Here is a 21,078-nt window from a genome sequence, read left to right on the forward strand (position 1 = left end):
CATCTTTCACTTCCTGCTTCTCTCGCGTGTTGCTTGATCTCAATGTGGTCAAATGCGCCTTTTTTCTTAGATGATTTTCTTCTTCTTCTTCTTCTTTCCTTTTTTTGTTGTGTGCTCGTTTGTTTGTGTTTTTTCTTTCTCTCCCCCCCTTCCTCTAATGCTCGCCGGCGGTGGGACGCGCGGCCCCCGGCGGTCCTTAGTGGTGGTGATAGGTAGGGGACAAATAACCACGCCGTACATTCTAGTCATCCCAAGCGAAGGTGATTATTGCTTTACAGGCCCACTTTTTTGCTTCCCATGTCATCACACACACGCTCACCGTCGCCGACACGCGGCGTGGGGGGGTTCGCGGGGGGCTGCGGTCAGGCTCACTCACCCGTCGGCTTTCCTTCCTCCCTCCCCTCATCGGACCGCCGTCTGCCGCTCGTTTGTTTGTTCGCTCGTCCGGACGGAAGTCGTTTGAGCATTTTCCGGACGTCCAATCCGTTTTTTTTTTACCGAGGAAACATTCGCCGTCAAAATGATTTTAATACGAGGAAATTCAAATTTAGTGTTGTTGTTCAGGTTCTGTTTTCATTCAATTTCATTGGATTCGTTTATTCAAATGAACTGACTCTTTTTTTCTATTGATTCATTTTTTTAAAACATAAAATGATGGTTAACCCTGAAAGATAATACATTTGAATAATAGAGCTCTATTTTTTACCTCTGTGACCTTCGTCAAAATGTAGTTAGCTCCTCCCATTCACATGGCAACATTTCCTTGATAATAATCCCTTTATTCATTATTGACGTTATTGTCTTTTCTGACCTTTGACCTAATTGCCACATCAAATTAGTCACTTGCTCTATTAAGACTCAACACACTCCAACTATTTAATTATTATTATTATTTATTATAACGTACGGAAGGAAACGTGTTTTGGAAATGCTCAAAAGTCTTTCCCGTCCGTGTCTGCGTCTGCCTGCATTTTCCATCCAATAATTGTCTTTCATTTGCACCATGACTCCAAAAGCAACATGGATATGATTCTTCTTCATTATGTGACATGATTATTATTGAGATTCCATTGTCATCAGCGACTCCATTTTAACATTTGTGACTCTGGCTAAGTGTGTTTTTTGGCAGATAACGAGACCAAACATTTTTTTTTCTGTGGGGAGGGATATATTTCTTTTTGAAAAGTCAATTGCAGCATATAAAGTACTGTATTTTTCGGACTATAAGTCGCCCTGGAATATAAATCGCATATTTCAGGGGGTCATTTTTCAATTGATCACAAACCCAAAAAGTCATAATAATAACATAGAATTTTTTGATTAGCCTAAAATAGAAAACATAATCCCTGGCACAATAAAAACGATTTAAAAAAGCGACTTATATTGCCAAAAATACGCTAATGGCTGCCATTTAGCAACGTATCTTGGGTACTCGTATCGCTTTCAACACAACACTACTCGGGCTTTGTATTTGAGTCCGCATTTTCACCACGTTTTTGTTACAAGAACGCTCCCGTACTCCCCCCGAAAGAACCCGCGACAAAAAACCGTTAGCTCCCCTAGGCCAGGCGATTCATATGAATACCCTCCGATTCCAAATTGACAAAATTTTTCCGCTGACCCGCGATAAAGCGGTTATGTCGGGCCTGTTGTGGGTGGACAAATCAATAGTTAAGCACTCTGCCACCGCTCACTCGTAATTGGAAGTGACTCGTCGGAGGTGCTCCATGAGAGAAACGTCAGCCGGCAGAGACCGGCTTCTCCGTAACGGCCGCGGTCGGCGCCGCTGACGCAAGCGGGCGCCGCCGCTTGCGCGGACGTACGTGACGGAAATACCGCCGATAGCTTACGTTTGGTGGAAAGACCATTTTTTTCTACTGGTAGTGGTAAAAAAAGAAAAAAAATGCAAAGAGGGAGAAAGGCAAGAGTTAAAAATTGTCATGTTGACCAAAAAACAACATTTTTGTGGGTCTGTTTTTGACGTTTTAGCCGTTTTTGTCTACTCGCCGTTATCTCTATTTCTCTATTTTTATAATGATATTCAAATCAAATATTATTGTTGTTTTTGACCAAAACGCACCAGTGAGCTGAACAGAAATATTTACAGCTCGAGCACAATACACGTGGGAGTCTCGGAATGACGTCGTCATCGCTAATCCCTTTAAACGCGCGCGCTCGGACGATCATGCTAACGCTAATCCGTACGGGAGCGTCATCCAAAACTGCACACGCACTTTTTGCCCGGCGTTTTCCAGGGCTCGCCATTTCCGCCGGCGTTTTATCGAAACGCCTCCTCCATAATACATGACGGCGCGCCGGCGTCGGAAAGGCGGCGAGCCGAGTCGACGCCCGTAAAAATAAAGATGCGCCTAATATCTCATTCGGGGCCGGCGCGAGAAAAATCAATCTCGTGTGTTTGGATGAGATTAACTTTTTAATATCGGCGCTCTTCGGCGTAATTCCCCTCGGATCGCTTCATCACGAGAGAGAGCGGCGTAAACAAAAAGCGGGGGGAAATCAAAATACCAGCGATTCAAAGGAATGTTTGCCAGGAGCAACACCTGAGGAGCCGCGCTAAGACAACGCACTTTCCCGTTAATACCTTGTGTGCGTCTCTTGATTAAGTCGACCAAGGTGAAACGTGATGGCGGAATCTTATTTACAAATGTGACTTTTAATGGGATAATTGAAGCCTTTGTTGACTTTGGAGCTCCGTGCAATTGTTTTCAAACAGGCATCTTTTGTTAGCCCTTTTGAGGTGGATTCAGAAATTCAGCCCCTGTTTATAGTTAGACCTAGCAATGAGAAATTTGGTAGACGTGTTCGGAGAGAGTCAAGGCACAAAAAAGTCTCAGGAAGCCGTGCTCAAATATTTACAGGAAGTCCGCCATGTTGCTTTAAAGCAGGAATTTTAGGTTCCATTTGTAGACATCCGTAGGCATTGTTTCTAAAAATTCAACATGTGGATACATTTTAAGTTGGGGAGATTTGGTAGACTTGTTTGTCATGGGATGGGTCACAAAAAAGTCTTAAGAAGCTATGCTCCAACATCTACTGGTGGTTTGGCGTTTTGGTTTCAAGCGTTTTTGGAAGCATTTCAGCCCTTTTTGAATTGGATTAAAAATTCAGCCCCTAAATTCAGTGATATCTAGCAACAAAAAAATCGGTAGACATGTTCGTCAAGAGTCAAGGTACAAAAAAGTCTCAAGAAGCCCTGCTCCAATATTTACAGGAAGTCCGCCATGTTGCTTTAAAGTAGGAATTTTAGGTTCCATTTGTAGACATCCGTGACATCCGTAGACATTGTTTCTAAAAATTCAACCTCTGAATACATTTTAACTTGGGGAGATTTTCGTAGACTTGTTCATCAAAGGATGGTCTACAAAAAAGTCATTAAAAAAACTGTGCTAGAACATCTACAGCAGGTTTGGCGTTTTGGTTTCAAGCGTATTTGTAAGCATTTCAGCCCTTTTTAATTAAAAATTCAGCCCCTAAATACGATTATATCTAGCAACAAGAAATTCGGTAGACATGTTCGTCAAGAGTCAAGGCACCAAAAAGTCTCATGAAGCTGTGCTCCAATATCTACAGGAAGTCCGCCATGTTGCTTTAAAGCAGGCATTTTAGACCCCATTTGTGCGCTGTGGAATTGTTTCTAAAAATTCAATTCATGAAAACATCAAGATGAAGAACCACCACATTTGGTAGACTTGTTGGTCTTGGTCAGTCTGAAGAAGCCCCGCCCCCAAAAGCTACAGGAAGTCTTTCCAATGCTAACATATGTCGGAGTGGCGACTGTGTCCGTCCGCTGAACTCGTTAGCAGATGCTCTCCTTCCACCGCCGCCCGACGTGTCCGACTGCCAAAGCCGGTCAAGTGTGGACAAATGGGGTTCGGGCGCTAATGCGCCGGCGAGCGCTAGCGAGTGCCCGCGGGGAGGATGATGAAAGAACGCCACGTGATGAAAGCGCCGGGGCGTGACGGGGCGCCATCAGCGCCTTTTGATGAGCCTCTCGCCGCGATTAGGAGGACCGGGACCGCACGGAGGTTCGGGAAACTGGCCCCCTAACATGGCCAGGTCGCGGAAGAAAAAAAGAAAAACGCCGCAAAAAAACTCCAAACCTCGCCAAATATGACAGCTGGAAAATACCGCTGGGTCGTGTAAAAGAAAATGTCATTTCGATTTTTTTTTTTTCGGGACCAGGGACTTGTTCTATTGAACGGTTTCTAAGAAAAAGAAATAATTCATTCTGTATTTGTGAGGATGGAATGTGGGCTGGCTCAGGGTCGCTACGGCTGCCACGCCGATCCCAAAGTTGTTTTTTTGATGGCGCCGCCCAATGTCAGCAAAGGCTGGAAGGCATCGCATTGATTTTGACGACAGCGGTAAAAAGGCTAAAAGGTTTTCCGCTGGTTCCACTCACATCTATTTTCACCATCAATTAAACCACTAAACCGGCGACGCCAGACTTCTCTGCCTGTCAATCAACTGTGAGCTAAAAACAATAAATAAAAAAAAGAGAAAGAAGTCTTCTTGTCACTTTACATTGCAGGAAATTGCAAAAACAATAAAAAAAAAAAAGAGAAAGAAGTCTTCTTGTCACTTTACATTGCAGGAAATTGCAAAAACAGAACCCAAATAATGACTTTTTTGGAGGGTCTACCTATCATTGAGGTGCCTTCTAAATTTGATTTTGACATCGCATAATTTGGTGAAAGGTGGATTTTTGGGTAGGATTTCTTCTGACATTTTTTGGGTTGACTCATGATAGACCTGCTTACTAAGTTTCGTGTTCGTGAAACTGGATTCTGGGGCTGAATTTTGCAAAACAATTTTAGAGGGCTCAAATATTTGCATTCAATTAAAATGATACAATTCCTTTGTTTGGTTGCTTTTTATATCTTTTTAGTGGGTCGACTCATGCCGAACAATCTACCAAATTTGATTTTGCCAAGCAAAACTGAATTCAGTGGATTTGAATTTGAAAAAAAAAAAATTGAGTTATTTTCTGAACCGCTTATCTTCAAGGTCGCCAGGGGCGCTGGAGCCTATCCCAGCTAACTACGGTCACCAGGCAGGGGAAACTATGAATCAGTGGGCAGCCAATCGTAGGGCACAAGGACACAAAGGACAAGCCATCACGCTCACATTTTGAAAAAAAAAAAAAACAATGTCTACAAATGATGCCTAAAATGTCTGCTGTTTTCAGGCAAAATGCCCAACAAGACATTTTTTTGGATGGACACGTCTGGCGGTTTGCATGGCACGGAGCGAATGTAGTTTGACATTTCACCTCCCCGCACTGCACGCTTGTGTAGCACGTTGTTCTTCACCTTGGGATTAATGCTTTTGCCTGTTTTTTTTTTTTTTTGTGGCGAGCATGAACATTTGTTGAGCCGTGTGTGCGCCTTTCGCCCGCACAGGCGCCTCCACGCAGGACTCGGACGCCGTGGAGCCGGAAAAACCCGTGGACGGGACGGTCAAGCTGGCCGGCGTGATCACGGGAATCCTCATGTTCGTCGTCATCCTCCTCGGCCTCGTCCTCACCTTCAAACGCAGGTCGGTCAGCTTCGCTAACTTTATTCTTGCAAAATTATCATTCATAGAAAGAGTCGCAAAATTACAAGATTGTTGAAAAAAAGGAAGTAGCATCAAATCGTACCTAAAAAAGGAAGAAAATGGTTTCAATATGCTGTCAATTGTCTCATTTTAAAGAGTTCAATTGAAAAAATAGAATGAATTTTTTATTTTCAAAATTAGTTTAAAAAATTCAATTAAAAAAAATACAAAGAAAAAAATTAGAATGTCATGGGTTTGTTTCCAGAATTAGAATTTCCACAAAATTTGACAATATCTTCTTTAAAAGCGAATATAATTAAAAATATAACATCATTTAAACAAATTGGAATATCAAAAAAGTTTTATTTCCAGTGAAAATCCCCCTCCAAAATTAAAAAATGGTAAATCATACGGGGAGGAAGTTCATTTCCAAAATGTATTTTTAAAATTAGTATTTGAATATTTATAAATTTAAAAAAGTTGACATTTCCAGTACACATTTTTCTCCATTTTTTTTATTTATTTTATTTTTAAAATTTATTTTTTTACGCCCTCGCCTGGGGGTTCATTTCCAAAATGTATTTTTAAAATTACTATTTGAATATTTGTAAATTTAAAAAAGTCGACATTTCCAGTACAATTTTTTCTCGTTTTTTAATGTTATTTTTTACATTTATTTTTTTTACGCCCTCGCCTTCTTCTCTTTTCTCTCTTTTTCTTCTCCTTCTTTTCTCTTTCCAAAATGAAATAAACCATCCAAAAACAATCGACCATAACACATCAAGTGGTGCTCTAACTCAAACAACTTTTGTTTAATACGACGGCATGCATATTTGGCGGCCATCTTGAGTGGGGCGACCAGCGCTTAGAAGCTAGAGCTCGTCAAGCACATATTGTCATTTCTTCATACTTTGCAATACCGTTATTGTCTTTTTAGCAGTTTATCAACGTTAATAAATGTGAATTTCATAAGAGGAAAACGTGTTAGGTGAACTGGGATCCATAACAATGGCTTTGCGGTTTCAAAAGACGTCTTGATTTTGCCCCGTTGCGCCTTTTTAAAATAAAAACACGTTTATAAGTGTATTTTTAAACACTCTTGGCTATTTACCGCCGACGAGCAGCGTTTTTTTTTTTGCCGGCTGATTGCCTTGACGTCTAGTCCCGTTTTTCATTTTTTTTTCTGGTGTGAGAAGGAAGGAAACGGAACCCGAGTGACTCCTCACCGCGATTGTCGAGCATCTGACTAATATGCTAATGCAATCAGCCGGCAGCATCCCAGCGAGCGCCCGCTGCTCGTGATTGGGAGGCCTTGAGAGTTCTGCTTTTGTCAAACTGGCAAATGGATTCTTTTTCTTCATGTTTAAAAACAATATTCAGCCCAAATCATTGGTGGAAGGAAGGTTGGGTCAACCGCTACACGCCATTCCAATTTGCAGCCCCTCGAAAGGCGCTAGGCGTCCAATTCATTTGGACTTCCAGTCAAAATGGCGGTTTTACTTTTTACTTTTGGGGGGTCAACTGTATTTCTCTTTTTGGAACTCAGCTGAGCTTGACTGACCTCAACTGAAGCAAAAATGTCTTCTTGAGACCAAAATGGCGGGCTCTGTGATACTCTTTGGGCGTGGCTTCTTGAGGCTTTTTTGTGGGTCTAGTCGTGATTAACCTGCCAACCAAATTTCATACTGCTAAGTCAAACTGGCTTTGGGGGCTGTATTTTTTTTATGAATTCAGCTGCTCAAAATGTCTACTTTATATCAAAATGGCGGAACTTTTTGGGCATGTTTTTTTTAGTTTTTTTGTCTATCTACTTGTGATAAACTTGGCAACCAAATTTCATATTGCTTACTCAAACCAGCTTTGGTGGCTGTATTTTTTTAGTGAATTCAGCTGAGCTTGACTGAACCCAAAATGTCTTCTTTAGACCAAAATGGCAGGCTCAGTGAGACTTTTTGGGCGTGGCTTCTTGAGGCTTTTTTGTGGGTCTAGTCGTGATAAACCTTTCAACCAAATTTCATATAGCTAACTCAAACTTGGGGTGTATTTCTTTTATGAAATTCAGCAATTGAGCCCAATGTGACCATTTTAAAGCGAAATGGGAGACTCGGTAGGACTTTTTGAGGCTTTTTTGTGGGTCTCATCTTGACGGGAGTGTCTGGCAAATTTCATTTCACTCCGTCAATCTGGATTCAAGCGCCGTCCGTATTTTCGATGCCGCTTGTAATCGTTGAGCCTCATTTTGCCTTCATCCATATTTCATCCATCGCACTTCATTTTGATGTCGGCCAAACGTTTTTTTGCCGCCGTCAAAAATGCCTCGCGTGTCTCCCGGAGTCCATCAGGAAGAAAAAAGAAAAAAAAACAGAAACAAGGCCGATTGGCGCCCAGTGAATGTTCCAGAGCGACGTTTATTTTCCCCGAGAAGACGTGGCTAATAAAGACGTGAGTGAGGTCTTAATGGGAATGTGATGTTCCCCTAGCCAGGTGGGGGGGCAAAAGCAGCGCCTCAGGGTCCGAAGACCACCGTCTATAAATAATAAACGCAGACTAAAGAACAGGATTGACATGACGTGTTCCCTGATGGGAAAAAAAACTTATTTAAACGTTTGCAACACTGAAAATGTTCAAAAATAAATTAATAAAAAATAAGGCTTGAGTGCAACAACTGGATAAAATAATGTATTTTTAAAGAAACACATTTTAGAGATTTAATCTTTTTAAAAATGGCCGTCCAATCTATACTAACTAGGAGGGTTGATAGTTATCATCCGGTTACTTTTTCACATTTCTAAACAATTTTTTAATGTCTTTATTTTTAGTTGTTTTTGGCCAATTATTTATGATTTTTTTTTTTACACGTCATGTCTTTATTTTGTTATCTTTTATCGCATTTACATGTTTGCCACAGACTGCTACACTGAAATGTAGCCTTATGCTAATACTTGAATCTTAACGATCGATCGATCATTTCAACTAAACCACGTGTCAAAGTGGCGGCCCGGGGGCCAAATCTGGCCCGCCGCATCATTTTGTGTGGCCCGGGAAAGTAAATCATGAGTGCCGACTTTCTGTTTTAGGATCAAATTCAAATGAAGAGTATACATGTATATTAAATTTCCTGATTTTCCCCCTTTTAAATCAATAATTGTAATTTTTTAATCCATTTTTTTTCTGTGTTTTTAGTTCAAAACTCATTTTGTAAAATCTAAAAATATATAAAAAAGCTAAAATAAACATGGTTTTAGATCTATAAAAAACTGAATGTTCAGGGCTTTTAATCCAGTTCTTTTAATCCATTTATTGAAAAAAATCTAAATATTATATCTAAAATGATCCGGCCCACGTGAAATCAAGTTGACGTTAAAGCGGCCCCGCGAACCAACCCGAGTCTGACACCCTTGAACTAAACGCTAAATGCACAGTGTACCATAAAACTGAAATTCCAAAATAATCTAGGATGATCTAACATAGTAACATGGAAATATTTTCCTGCCTACTTCTTTGTGAACACACAATGCCTGCCAAAACAACATGCAGACCGAACACGAAAAAAGGAATACAGTAATCTCTTGATTATCGCGGTTAATGTAGACCAGACATGGCCATGATAAACCAAAAACCGCAAAGTAGGGTCACCCTTATTTAAAAAAAATAAAAAAGAATATATAGGGGAGTGGCTTCCGTTTGCGAGTTGGAACGTGGATTTTCACATTTTTATGAACTTACAAAGAAAAATTTAATTTAAAAAAAAATCCTCCCGAAAAAAATCCGCGCAGTGAAGCCGCAATATTCGAGGGATTACTGTACTAAGGTTTTGTGAGCGTTTGATGGAAAAATAGATAAAAAATAAAATTGGCCTTGTCCCGTTTTTTCTGTATTTTTTTTATTTTTGGGGGTGGGGGGGCTTTTGTGATGAGCTCTGACTATGGTCTCTCGCCCTTTTATGTCTCTCTCTCTGTCTCCATCCTGCTTCCTGGTTTTGGCTCCGCCCCTTCCTGCCCTGTCCTGCCCTGCCCTCTACCTGCCTTCTTGCCCTTCTTGCTCCGATAGAGAGATTCACACGTGGAGAACTCTGAGCGTGGGGTATCGTATCTATCGTATCTTTGCTTCTCCGTATCAATTTGCCTTTTTTTTCCATCTTCGTTTTGCCCCCAAAATTCATCTTTTCCAAAATCAAAATTGTGTTCCTTTTACCTCCAATGTCGAGCTAGACTTTTTGCTCTAACAGGATTGTGCCAAAATGTCTTCTAACTTACTTTAAATGTCTTTTTTTTAACCAATAATTCACCTGAAAAATGAGCAACTTTAAATATTCATGGGTTTTTGTGAGGTCCCGTCAATAGTTGAAATGAGTGATGATATTTTGGCAAAAATTGATGAATGATGTGAGAACAGCCACCTTTAAAAAGGCGGTGCAGTTGAAGGATCATTTTATTGTTATTGAATGTTTTTTCCTAAGAAATTGACACTCAAAGTCTTTTTGTTTCAAAGAAATTTCTTGAAAAATGAAACCGCCATACTTAAAATTAGCAACAAATTTTGCCAAACATGTCAGTCATGAGGAGACCCAACAAAAACCTGTTAGAGCCACGCATTAATTGACACACAGTCGGCCATTTTGGTTCAAAGCAAATGTTTTAGGTATCATTTGTAGGCATTTGAGCCCTGTTAAGTTGTTTTTAAAAATTCAGCCCCTGAATTCCGTTTTACTCAGCAACATGAAATTTGCTCAACATTTTCTTTATAAGTAGACCCACAAAAAAGCCTCAAGAAGCCATGCCCAAAAGTCTACAGAAAGTGTGCCACTTTGGTTTAAAGCGGACATTTTCCGCATCATTTGTAGGCATTTCAGCCCTGTTAAGTTGTTTTTAAAAATTCAGCCCCTGAATTCCGTTTTACTCAGCAACATGAAATTTGCTCAACATGTTCTTTACAAGTAGACCCACAAAAAAGCCTCAAGAAGCCATCCCCAAAAGTCTACAGAAAGTGTGCCACTTTGGTTTAAAGCGGACATTTTCCGCATCATTTGTAGGCATTTGAGCCCTGTTAAGTTGTTTTTAAAAATTCAGCCCCTGAATTCCATTTAACTCAGCAACATAAAATTTATTCGACATGTCTGTCATGAGTAGAGCCACAAAAAAGTCTGAAGAAAGCATCCCCTAAAATATACAGGAAGCCTGCCAACTATGATTTGTTGGCATTTTTCTTCCCCGAATTCCACATCTGATATATTGACTAGTTAAAAAAGGTTAAACTGCGCTAATGCAAGTTTGTCTTTTTAAAATGACGACTTGTCTCGTTAATATGCGCTAGCTTTTCAGCAAATGAGATATTTCCACCTACGCTGCCGCTTTTCACGGGAGGGGGGGGTAAAAAAATGCTGCTCCTGCCGTCTTTGAAGTGTAAAGCACCTCGCCGGCGTATTTCACCGCTAAAAGCCTGATTAACATGCCACGTTGCCGTGTTGCAATTTTATAACACGCTTCCCCACCCGTTGCTTATCTCGCTAAGTAAGAACGACATGCTTCGTTTCGTACACAACAAAAAATTAAAAGAACGATTAAAATGGCTCACTTTAACTCAGAAACAAAGCTGAAACAAAACCAGATTTCCAATTTGTTTTGACTGTTTTGGTTTTGGGGCATTTCCGGGTCACTTCCTGTTCGTTAGGGTTACATTGAGGACATTTTGGGGCGACGTCTCCTACTGTACTTTTTGGATCATTTTTTATTTTTTTTTTGGTTCATTTATAGGATTTTTTTTGTCTGAAAAACCGTAAAACTTTTTGGGGGGTTATAAATTCATGTAGTATAGAAAATTGTATTTAAGGTGACTTTGTTTACATTTTGGGGCACTTTCTGTTGTTTTTCACTTGCTTTCCAATGGTTTTGTTGCGTTTTGGGTCATTTTCTGTCCATTTTGGGAGAATTCGTGGAAGTTATTTTGTGTGTCTAAAGTAATGACCACTAAAGTTTTTTTGAAGTGGAATCAAGTACTTGTCATTTCTGAACCACTTTTTACTGATGTTGGGTCCCTTCCTGTTAGTCGTGAGGCATTTAGGGGTCAAATTTAGTTGATGTGGGGTCATCTTTTGATGTACTGATAGCTCACTTGCTGCACATCTTGGTATTTTTTTGTCTAAAATAACGACCATTTCAGAAACACTTAATGAATAGCATTTATTTTTACATTTACATAGCATAGAAAACAATATTTTTCAGTAGTTTCTGTTGATATGGGCTTACTTTTGTTAGTTTTGGTTGTTGATTTTTGCTCAATAATGACCACCAATGGAGAAACACAGACCGATTTAATAGGCTAAAAACTTTTGGGTCGGTCGCATGAATGATCGCGTTTGCCAGTGGTTTTTAGTACGGTGATAACGGCACTCGGGCAAGATATACGCCAGGCACTCCTGGACAGAGTGCTTTTTTTTCTTTTTTTTTTCTTTTGGGCCGATATTTTGCGAGCGGCGCCGCTCCTCCTTCTCCGCCGCCGAGCCAGCGAGCGACGCGGTCCTCCCGATGTTAATAAAGTGCGGAGCGCCCCGAGCGACTCGGTAAAAGCCGCACATGTTAAAAGTGGCTATAAATATTAATACGGCGTGGAAAAAACACTCCCGCGGCTCCTCGACGCAGGAGAAACAAAGACAAAGAGCTCAATTAGAAGCGGCTGGCAGGCCGGCAGACGGGCAGGAAGGCCGGGTTGATCGCACCGCATCCTAAATTGTCGTACGCGCTAATAATTAAGTCTCCCAGTGGCATCGCTGACCGCCGGCGTCCAATCGTGCCTTCTCTTGTCAATTGAAATGAGTTTGTCCCTTTGCATTGCATCACATGGCTTGATTGATATTAATAATATCGTATAGTCCAAGGGTGTCAATTATTGATTTAAAAGGGGGAAAAAATCAGGAAATTTAATATTCATCGATACTCTTCATTTTAATTTGATCCTAAAACAGAACGTCGGCACTCATGATTTACTTTCCCGGGCCACACAAAATGATGCGGCGGGCCAGATTTGGCCCACGGGCCGCCACTTTGACACCTGTGGTCTGATTTCTGATGACTTTTTATTGGTTAATTTTGGACCTTTTGTTAGTTTTGGGGGCAATTCCTCGTACTGTATTTGTCGCCCAAAAAATGATGACTGAATCGAGGGTACGGCTTATATGCGCATAAATTCGACTTGACATGCACGAAACGCCATAACGCAAGACAATGCGTCCGAAACGGTCTTTTTTTTTTACAAAATAGAGGGAAGATAAACAGATAAAAAATATTTATTTTGACGTCTATGAATGAAATTCAAGAAAAACGTAAAACGTGAAAAAACTCACTTGTGCCTGCCATTGCTCGTTAAGGGCGCCACCATCTTACCTAGGGATGACAAAGTAGACCGCTACTTACTGTATCTCAGAAATACTAAGTGCGATGATTTTTCTCAAGATTTTCCCTTCAAAGTAACACATTTATACTCCCTATTAAAACCATGAATATGGAGGTGAAAATTGGGAATCAGGGGGTGGCTTATACGCGAGAAATTGTAAAATTCAACGTGGGTGGCTTATATGCAAGTAAATACGGTAAATGTTTTTTGGTCTGCAATAATGACCATTGGACAAACACTAAGAAGGTTGATTAAAAAAAATCTAATTTCTTTTCAATTTCTGAATCATAGAAAATGGGATATAAAATTAGATTTTTAAGTCATTACCGGGCCATTTCCTGTTGTCCGTGAGGCCCTTACAATTCATGTTGTTTTAGGGGTCACCTTTTGTTAGTTTTGGGACATTTCAAAACAGTCCACTTTTGGTCAACAATAATGACCGACATTGGACCAACTATTTCGGTTTTGTATAGCATAGAAAATGGTCAATTTTTGTTTTTTTTTTTAATCCATGAAAACATTTTTTTTTTCTCAACCAGTAACCGACAAAAAAAAAATCAATGACGCGTCGTCCTCGAGTGAGCAACGCGGTGGCGCGGCGTGCACGTCGGCGGCGTTGGCTCTCCGCTATCGATCCCGAAGCCGACATGTCATCACGCAACGTCTTCTCTTCATTTCACCTTTCATCTTCTCCTCTTCTTTGTTCTTTTATCTACTCTTTTCTTCTTTGCTCTCGGCAGGCGATGGGAAAGAAAGCGCGTCGATATTTTGCTTTAAAAAAAAAAAAAATAACCGTGCCTCTTCTTTATAAGCATAAAATCTTTACTGGACAAAAAAAAAAACCCAACAGAATAATGTGTAAAAAAGGCTGCATTTTTAGACACATTTTCTAATAGTTGGAAAAAGTAGTTTGAGCTTTTTATGAGTCAAAGCTTACTTTTTGGACAAATATTAATATATGTCATCAAAAATAATATTCATTGGAAATATTTTTCAATCCATAAAATACATAGGGTCATTAAAATAAACAAATAAATATCGATGTATCCAATTAAAAAAAATAATTTTAAATAGGTCAAAAAGATCAAATCAAACATAAGATAAATAAAATACAAACCGGTACACAAACAATACAATAAAAATATTTGTTGAATAATCATTCACAATGATGCAAAATTTAAAAAAGTCAATAAAATCAAATGAAGTAGATTGAAATGAATATATTATAAATAAATTGATATGATTGACTATTAGTTCCTTCATGAATAATAATAATTCCCACTTTTTAATATTGTCAATAAATTTAATGGTAGCTGTAATTCCAAAAATAACAGCAAAAAATGGAACCAATAGCTTGAGGCCAAACTGCCTTTCCCAGCATGCCTTGCACTAACTAACAAATGGATTGGTTGTGTTTGTCCTTCTTCTGTCCACTCGTTTGCTCATCGTGGGCCTTCGCCACGCTTCAGAAGACATGCTTATTCCTACTCGTATTACCTGTAAGTAAACGCATCACGACCTGACCTACATTTCAGACTCCTCCCACAATTGTGTCCCCCATTCCAAATCGGATCGGAATCGATCGCCTCGTTAATGAGTGAATGCAAGTTAATGAGTTCAAATAACAAGGAACAAAATGAAAGTTTATACAGCACTTTTTTAATAATATTTATATAGTTATATTGACATAACGAGAAAATGTCCTAGAAATGACAACTTAAACAGCTACATTAATCACATTGGGTTTAGTTTATTTATGTAAAACACTGTTTAAAGGTAATTTTTTTGCGACCTTATTTTGCACAACCAAATGGTAAAAAGCGATTTTTTGGGGGGGTTGCTAGCTTTGTTGAAGTCACCTTTTTATATGATTATAATATTTTAATTGCTAAAATTGGGTGTACAAAAGACTTGGATACAGTACGACTAGAAAATTTGTTTCAGTATTGATACTTTAAACTTTAAACAGAACCTCAGTGGTTACCGATGAGTTAAAAACCCCCGTCTTAAAATACCTGTATTTTTCCTGCAAAACTTTGGGTTTGTCCTAAAACTTTTATCCAACCAAATCAAGCTGAATATTTACTTTGAAAAAAACAACAACAAAAAAAGCCATTTTGCCGTCTCGCCTGCCATACTGTGACAGCAACATAAAAGTTTGTTTGCCTTTGGCCTCCAGCCTGCCCGACGGGGGTCTCCGGCGTCGGTGGGATATTTTCAGGCAAAAAAAAAATCAAAACAAGGCGGCGGTTAACCTCCGACGTGACTCCCTGATCCAATCAAGCGTACATATTGGCAACACAGGACCGCCTCTAATCTAGATTCTAATCAACGAGCAGTAAATGTCAAAGTGAGGGGATTAAGGAGGATTTGGTCCTGCGCGTCCTCAAAGATTTTCATTTCTCCAGAAGAAGCCTATTGATTGGGACTGACAAGATTTTGGAGGAAATTATATTCGGGCTTTATTTTCAATGTTGTTGTTGTTGTTAGTGGTTGGCCTCCAAAAATACAAATTGCGCCCCTGAAGTCAGTTTGACCTCACGACGACAACATGACAAACATTTGAGGGAAAGCCATTGACATAGAAAACTGGAATTTGGTAGCCTGAGAAGAGAGAGGATGTCGGCCATTTTGTTTTGAAGAAGGCGTTGTAGGGATTTTAGCCCTCTGGAATTGTGTTTTAAAATTCAGCCCCTGCACCCCGTTTGACTTGGCAACCTGGAATTTGGTAGACTTGTTTATCAAAGAGGGACCCACAAAAAAGTCTCAAGAAGCCATGCCGAAAAAGAGACAGGAAGTCGGCAATTTTGTTTTGAAGAAGGCATTGTAGTTATCATTGGTAGGGATTTTAGCCCTCTGGAATTGTGTTTTATAATTCAGCCCCTGCACCCCGTTCGACTTGGCAACCTGGAATTTGGTAGACTTGTTCATCAAAGAGGGACCCACAAAAAAGTCTCAAGAAGCCATGCCGAAAAAGAGACAGGAAGTCGGCCATTTTGTTTTGAAGAAGGCATTGTAGGTATCATTGGTAGGGATTTTAGCCCTCTGGAATTGTGTTTTAAAATTCAGCCCCTGCACCCCGTTTGACTTGGCAACCTGGAATTTGGTAGACTTGTTCATCAAAGAGGGACCCACAAAAAAGTCTCAAGAAGCCATGCCGAAAAAGAGACAGGAAGTCGGCCATTTTGTTTTGAAGAAGGCATTGTAGTTACCATTGGTAGGGAATTTAGCCCCCTGGAATTGTTTTTGAAAATTCAGCCTCTGCATCTGGTTTGATTTAGTAACCTGAAATTTGGTGGTCTTGTTTATCAAAGAAGGACCCACAAAAAAGTCTCAAGAAGCCATGCCTGAAAAGAGACAGTAGGTCAGCCATTTTGGTTGAAAGCAGACATCATAGGCATCATTTTAAGCATCCCAACCTTGTGACATAGTTTTTAAAAATTCAGCCCCTGCATCTGCTTTGGCCTAGCAATCTGGAATTTGGTAGATATGTTTATCAAAGATGGACCCACAAAAAAGTCTCAAGAAGCCATGCCTGCAAAACAACAGGAAGTGGGTCATTTTGTTTTGAAGCAGATATTGTCGACAAAATTGATTGGGATCCGAGCCCTCTGGAATTGTTTTTGAAAAATCAGCCCCTGCACCCCGTTTGATTTAGACTCTTGTCATTTGGTAGGCGTTTTTTTCAAAGTGTGACCTACAAAAAAGTCTCAAGAAGCCATGCCCGAAAACAGACAGGAAAGTCGGGCATTTTGTTTTGAGGGAGACATTGTAGGCATCATTTGTCGGTATCCAAGGACTTTGTAATTATATTTTGAAAATTCAGCCCCTGCACCTCGTTTAATCTGGCAACTTGTAAATCGGTAGGTGGGTTCATCAAAGCGTGACCTACAAAAAAGTTTCAGGAAGCCATGCCCAAAAAGAAACAGAAAGTCGGGCATTTTGTGTCGAAGCAGACATTGTTGGAATCCTAGCCCTCTGGAATTGTTTCTGAAAACTCAGCTCCGGCACCCGCTTTCACGTGGCAACCTGTAATTTACTAGATGTGTTTATCAAAGACACAGCCACAAAAAAAGTCTCCAAAGGTTATGCCTAAAAATACATAGGGAGTCTGACATTCTGGCATAAAGCAAACAAACACATTAGCCATCATTTGCTGGGATGCCAAGCCTTTGAAGTTGTTTTTGAAAATTCAGCCCCGGCGCCCCGTTTGCGCTAGCAACCTGCAATTCGCTTTACGTGTTTACCAAAGCACGACCTACAAAAAAGTCTCAGGAAGCCGTCCCCGAAAAGGTACGGGAGGCTGTCATTTTGGATTTGAAGCTACCTTTTGGTATAAAACTTGAAGAAGAAATGAATAACAAACGCTAAATAGCATTTATGCTTTATTTAGGTCAAAATACAAGCCAATGGAAACCTTTGGGTGGGGAATTAGCCTTCCTATTTCTTTCAACTCGCTCACGTTGGCAGCTCTCCACAGATCTCACTTTGATATCGACGCGTCAAACCGTCTATTTATTAAAAGTCGCGCGTGGTTGCCTTTTTTTCCCCCCGAAATTCAAGGGGGAGCTCCAGTAGTTTGGAAAGAAAAATTTCAAAGCCGGTCCAAACGTGCGCTCACACTTGAGCTTTCAAGACATAAAAAGACTTCATCAATCCTTTTAGGCAAAAAAGAAAAAAAAATGGGCCGATTTTCAACCCGAAGCTCGTTAGTTAAACGAAGCCTTCAGGACAGCTAATGTGGCAAACGAGCGCCAATTAAGAAGCGATGTTTTCTCCCCCCCCCCCCAAAGTGGCCCGGCTTCATCTTATCTGGCTCGGAGACAACGGCGAGGGGGCGCGCTAAAAAACATCCTCATTATCCCGGCATCAAACGGCGGCAATTAACGCTCCGGGGGCGCCGGAGAGTCGGCGATTCCCCAAGCGGTCGACTCACCTCGCCCGTTAATGAAGTGGCTTGAGCTCGCTGGCGCACATGCGTGTGCACGTGCGTGCGTGCGTGCGTGCGTGCGTGCGTGCCATTCACGGGATTAGGCCGCTCGTTGCCACTTACAATATGTGCCCAATTTGTCATTTAAACGAGTCCATTAAGGGGATGAATGGGAGCCCCGGTCGTTTCTTACGACTCCACGTTGCCGACTTTGGCGAGGAATAACGACGCCAAAAGTCCAACGTACCGTGCTTTGTTTTTGTTTTGTTTTCATTTTGTCTATGAACTTGAAATGAATAATAACCACAAAAAATGCATGACATTTTGGCACTCCTGTTCAGCATTTTGGCTTTTCTTTCTTCTTTTTTCTTCCAATGGATCCATTGGATTGATTTGAGCGCCTTATTTTGTAACAGGAAGTTGGCCAAGAAGCACAAGGAGACGGCCAGTAGTTCCACCCAGCAGAGGGAGATGGGACCGCTGAACACGGCCGACAAGAGCGCCGCCAAAGTCAGCACGCTGCGCAAGGACGACCCTTTCGCCACCTCCAGCCAGGACCTCAACGGATTCGGTGAGTTTCGCCGTTTCCCGTCCAAATCCGTCCGGCGCCGTCCGCGTTAGCCACGAGTCAATTTGGGGACGTTTGGCTTTCCCGATACTCCGTTTTACATTGCGTGGCATTTCTCACTTCCTGGTGTCCCAATACTTTTGTCTCCATGCCCCATTTTCACTTCTTGGTGTCCCAATACTTTTCTCTTCATTCTATATCAAGGGTGTCAGACTCGGGGCCGCTTTAACGTCAACTCGATTTCATGTGGGCCGGACCATTTTAGATATCATATTTAGATATTTTTTTTTATAAATGGATTAAAAGAACTGGATTAAAATCCCTGAATATTCCCTTTTTATAGATCTAAAACAATGTTTATTTTAGCTTTTTTATATATTTTTAGATTTTACAAAAATATTTTTGAACTAAAAACACAGAAAAATGGATTAAAAAATTACAATTATTGATTTAAAAGGGGGAAAATCAGGGAATTTAATATACATCTATACTCTTCATTTGAATTTGATCCTAAAACAGAAAGTCGGCACTCATGATTTACTTTCCCGGGCCACACAAAATGATGTGGCGGGCCAGATTTGGCCCCCGGGCCGCCACTTTGACACCTGTGTTCTATATCTTCCTCTTCCAAGTGTCTCAATACTTTTGTTACTATTTCATATTGTCTTACATTTTTGACTTCCTGGTGTCCAACGAATTTATTCTCCACTTCACATTGTCAATCATTTTTCACTCCTGGTGTCCCTAAACTTTTCCCCCCCACATTGTCCATCATTTTTCACCTTTTTGGCATCCAAATTCTTTCTTTCCATTCCATATTTTCTTTCATTTTCCACTTCATGGTGTCCCTAAACTTTTTCCCCCCCACATTGTCCGTCATTTTTCACCAAATTATTTCTTTCCATTCCATATTTTCTTTCATTTCTGACTTCCCGGTGTCCCAAGACTTGAGTCTCCACTACACACTTTTAATCATATTCCACTTCCTGGTTTTCCAATACTTGTTTTTCCCCACATTATCCTTTATTTTTCATTTCCTGGTTTCCTAAAATGTGAATTCCCATAGAATATTTTCCCTCCCTGATATCTCAATGTACATTTTATCGGCCTATTTCTTTTTTTGCTCACTTTCCATTTGACAATGGCCTCCTTTTATTTTCTTTCTCCGAGCCAGCGTCCTCCGTCTATGCTTTTAGACTCTTCTCCTTTTTCCCGTGATGATTGCTCATACGCAGCGAGTGCGTCCGTCCGTGCGTGCGTGCGTGCGTGCGTGCGTGCCCGTGTCGTAATTAGGCGGAAGCGCATAGGAGGGCATTTTTCTCTTGAAAATGTCACGTTGGCCTTTTGGGAGCGCTTAGCCGCCGAGAGCCAAGGTTAGCGACTAAGGCGAGGGAGAAAAGAAAGATAAAAGTTACTTTATCGCAAGTCAGCACGCCACTCGCCGCTCGTAAATCACGCTATTTGTTCGACGATTGAGCACGGAACCGGCATTAGCGCCCCCACCAAGATGGCCGCCCGGTGGCTACCTTCCCTCCGAGTCAATGTGTTGTCATAGCTAGCTTATTTTTTGATTTTTTTTTGAAACGTCCACAATCTGTGGTTTGGACATCAACTAGTGATGGATGGGAGGGGGCATCTCAGCCAGAGGAAGAACAATGTTTATTTTGGAAGTCGGCGGCCGCCATGGATGTCCAACATTTTTATAAAAAGGAGTTGAACCATTCAAGAAAATCATTCTAAATTCATTTTTTTTTTAAATTTTCCAAAAAGAAATGAATTAGATCAAGGGTGTCAAACGCCATTTCATGTGGGCTGGACCATTTTAGATATATCTATTTTATTTTTTTAAATTGGATTAAAAGAACTGGATCAAAAGTCCTAAATAGTCCATTTTTATCGCTCTAAAACCATGTTTATTTGAGCTTTTTTTGTAATGGAAAATGTTTTTTAATCATGTTTTTTTATTTCAAATGGAAACAAAATATTTTTAAAAAGTGAAAAATGGAAAAATATTTTATTTATTTTTAGATTTTACAAAATGCTTTTTGAAGTAAAAACACAAAAGAAAAAAAATGGATTAAAAATTGCAATGATTGATTTTAAAAAGGGGGAAATTAGGAAATGTAATATACTACATCTATAATCTTCATTTGAATTTGATCCTAAAACAGAAAGTCGGCACTCATGATTTACTTTCTCGGGCCGCACAAAATAATGCGGTGGGCCAGATTTGGCCCCCGGGCCGCCACTTTGACACCTGTAAATTAGATGATTAAAAGTTTGTTGTTGTTTTCTTAAAAGAATAATGCCATTGTTTGTTGGAAAATAAAAAATGGTGAATAAAATGGAGGATTTTCTTTTTAAACCATTTTTTTCCCTTTATTTCCACACTTTTTCATATCCCTCCGATGCTTATTCAGGCACTGAGGGTTAAAATTTTTCTTCTTTTTTTGTCTTTTTTTTGAGGAGCCTATTTTTCCATGTTGTATCCAAAATAATGCGCCTGCCTTGAAAGACGGGTGGCTAAACGATGCGCTTTTGAACAACGTCGCGGCCCACAAGAAGGCATCAAAGCCTTTGGACGTAGCACGATGACTTAAAGTGCATCCTTTCTTTTGGAAATTCAATATTT

General features: G+C 40.3%; 1 protein-coding gene across 7 annotated transcripts in view; it reads left to right on the forward strand.

Moving 5' to 3' along the window:
• The window catches only part of ptprt (protein tyrosine phosphatase receptor type T), a 94,171-nt gene that overhangs the window by 42,840 nt on the left and 30,253 nt on the right, over window positions 1-21,078 (forward strand). For 2 of the 7 annotated variants that reach the window (XM_077602280.1, XM_077602279.1), the window contains exons 16-19: window positions 201-260; window positions 5,424-5,559; window positions 9,610-9,642; window positions 18,295-18,449. In XM_077602280.1, coding sequence (XP_077458406.1) covers window positions 201-260; window positions 5,424-5,559; window positions 9,610-9,642; window positions 18,295-18,449 — 384 coding nt within the window. Of the gene's footprint in view, window positions 1-200; window positions 261-5,423; window positions 5,560-9,609; window positions 9,643-14,417; window positions 14,448-18,294; window positions 18,450-21,078 lie in introns of all 7 variants that reach the window. The other 5 variants (XM_077602281.1, XM_077602282.1, XM_077602285.1 and 2 more) reach the window with 5 other exon arrangements.

This window comes from Stigmatopora argus, chromosome 6 (assembly GCF_051989625.1).
Source record: "Stigmatopora argus isolate UIUO_Sarg chromosome 6, RoL_Sarg_1.0, whole genome shotgun sequence".
Lineage (NCBI taxonomy): Eukaryota > Metazoa > Chordata > Actinopteri > Syngnathiformes > Syngnathidae > Stigmatopora > Stigmatopora argus.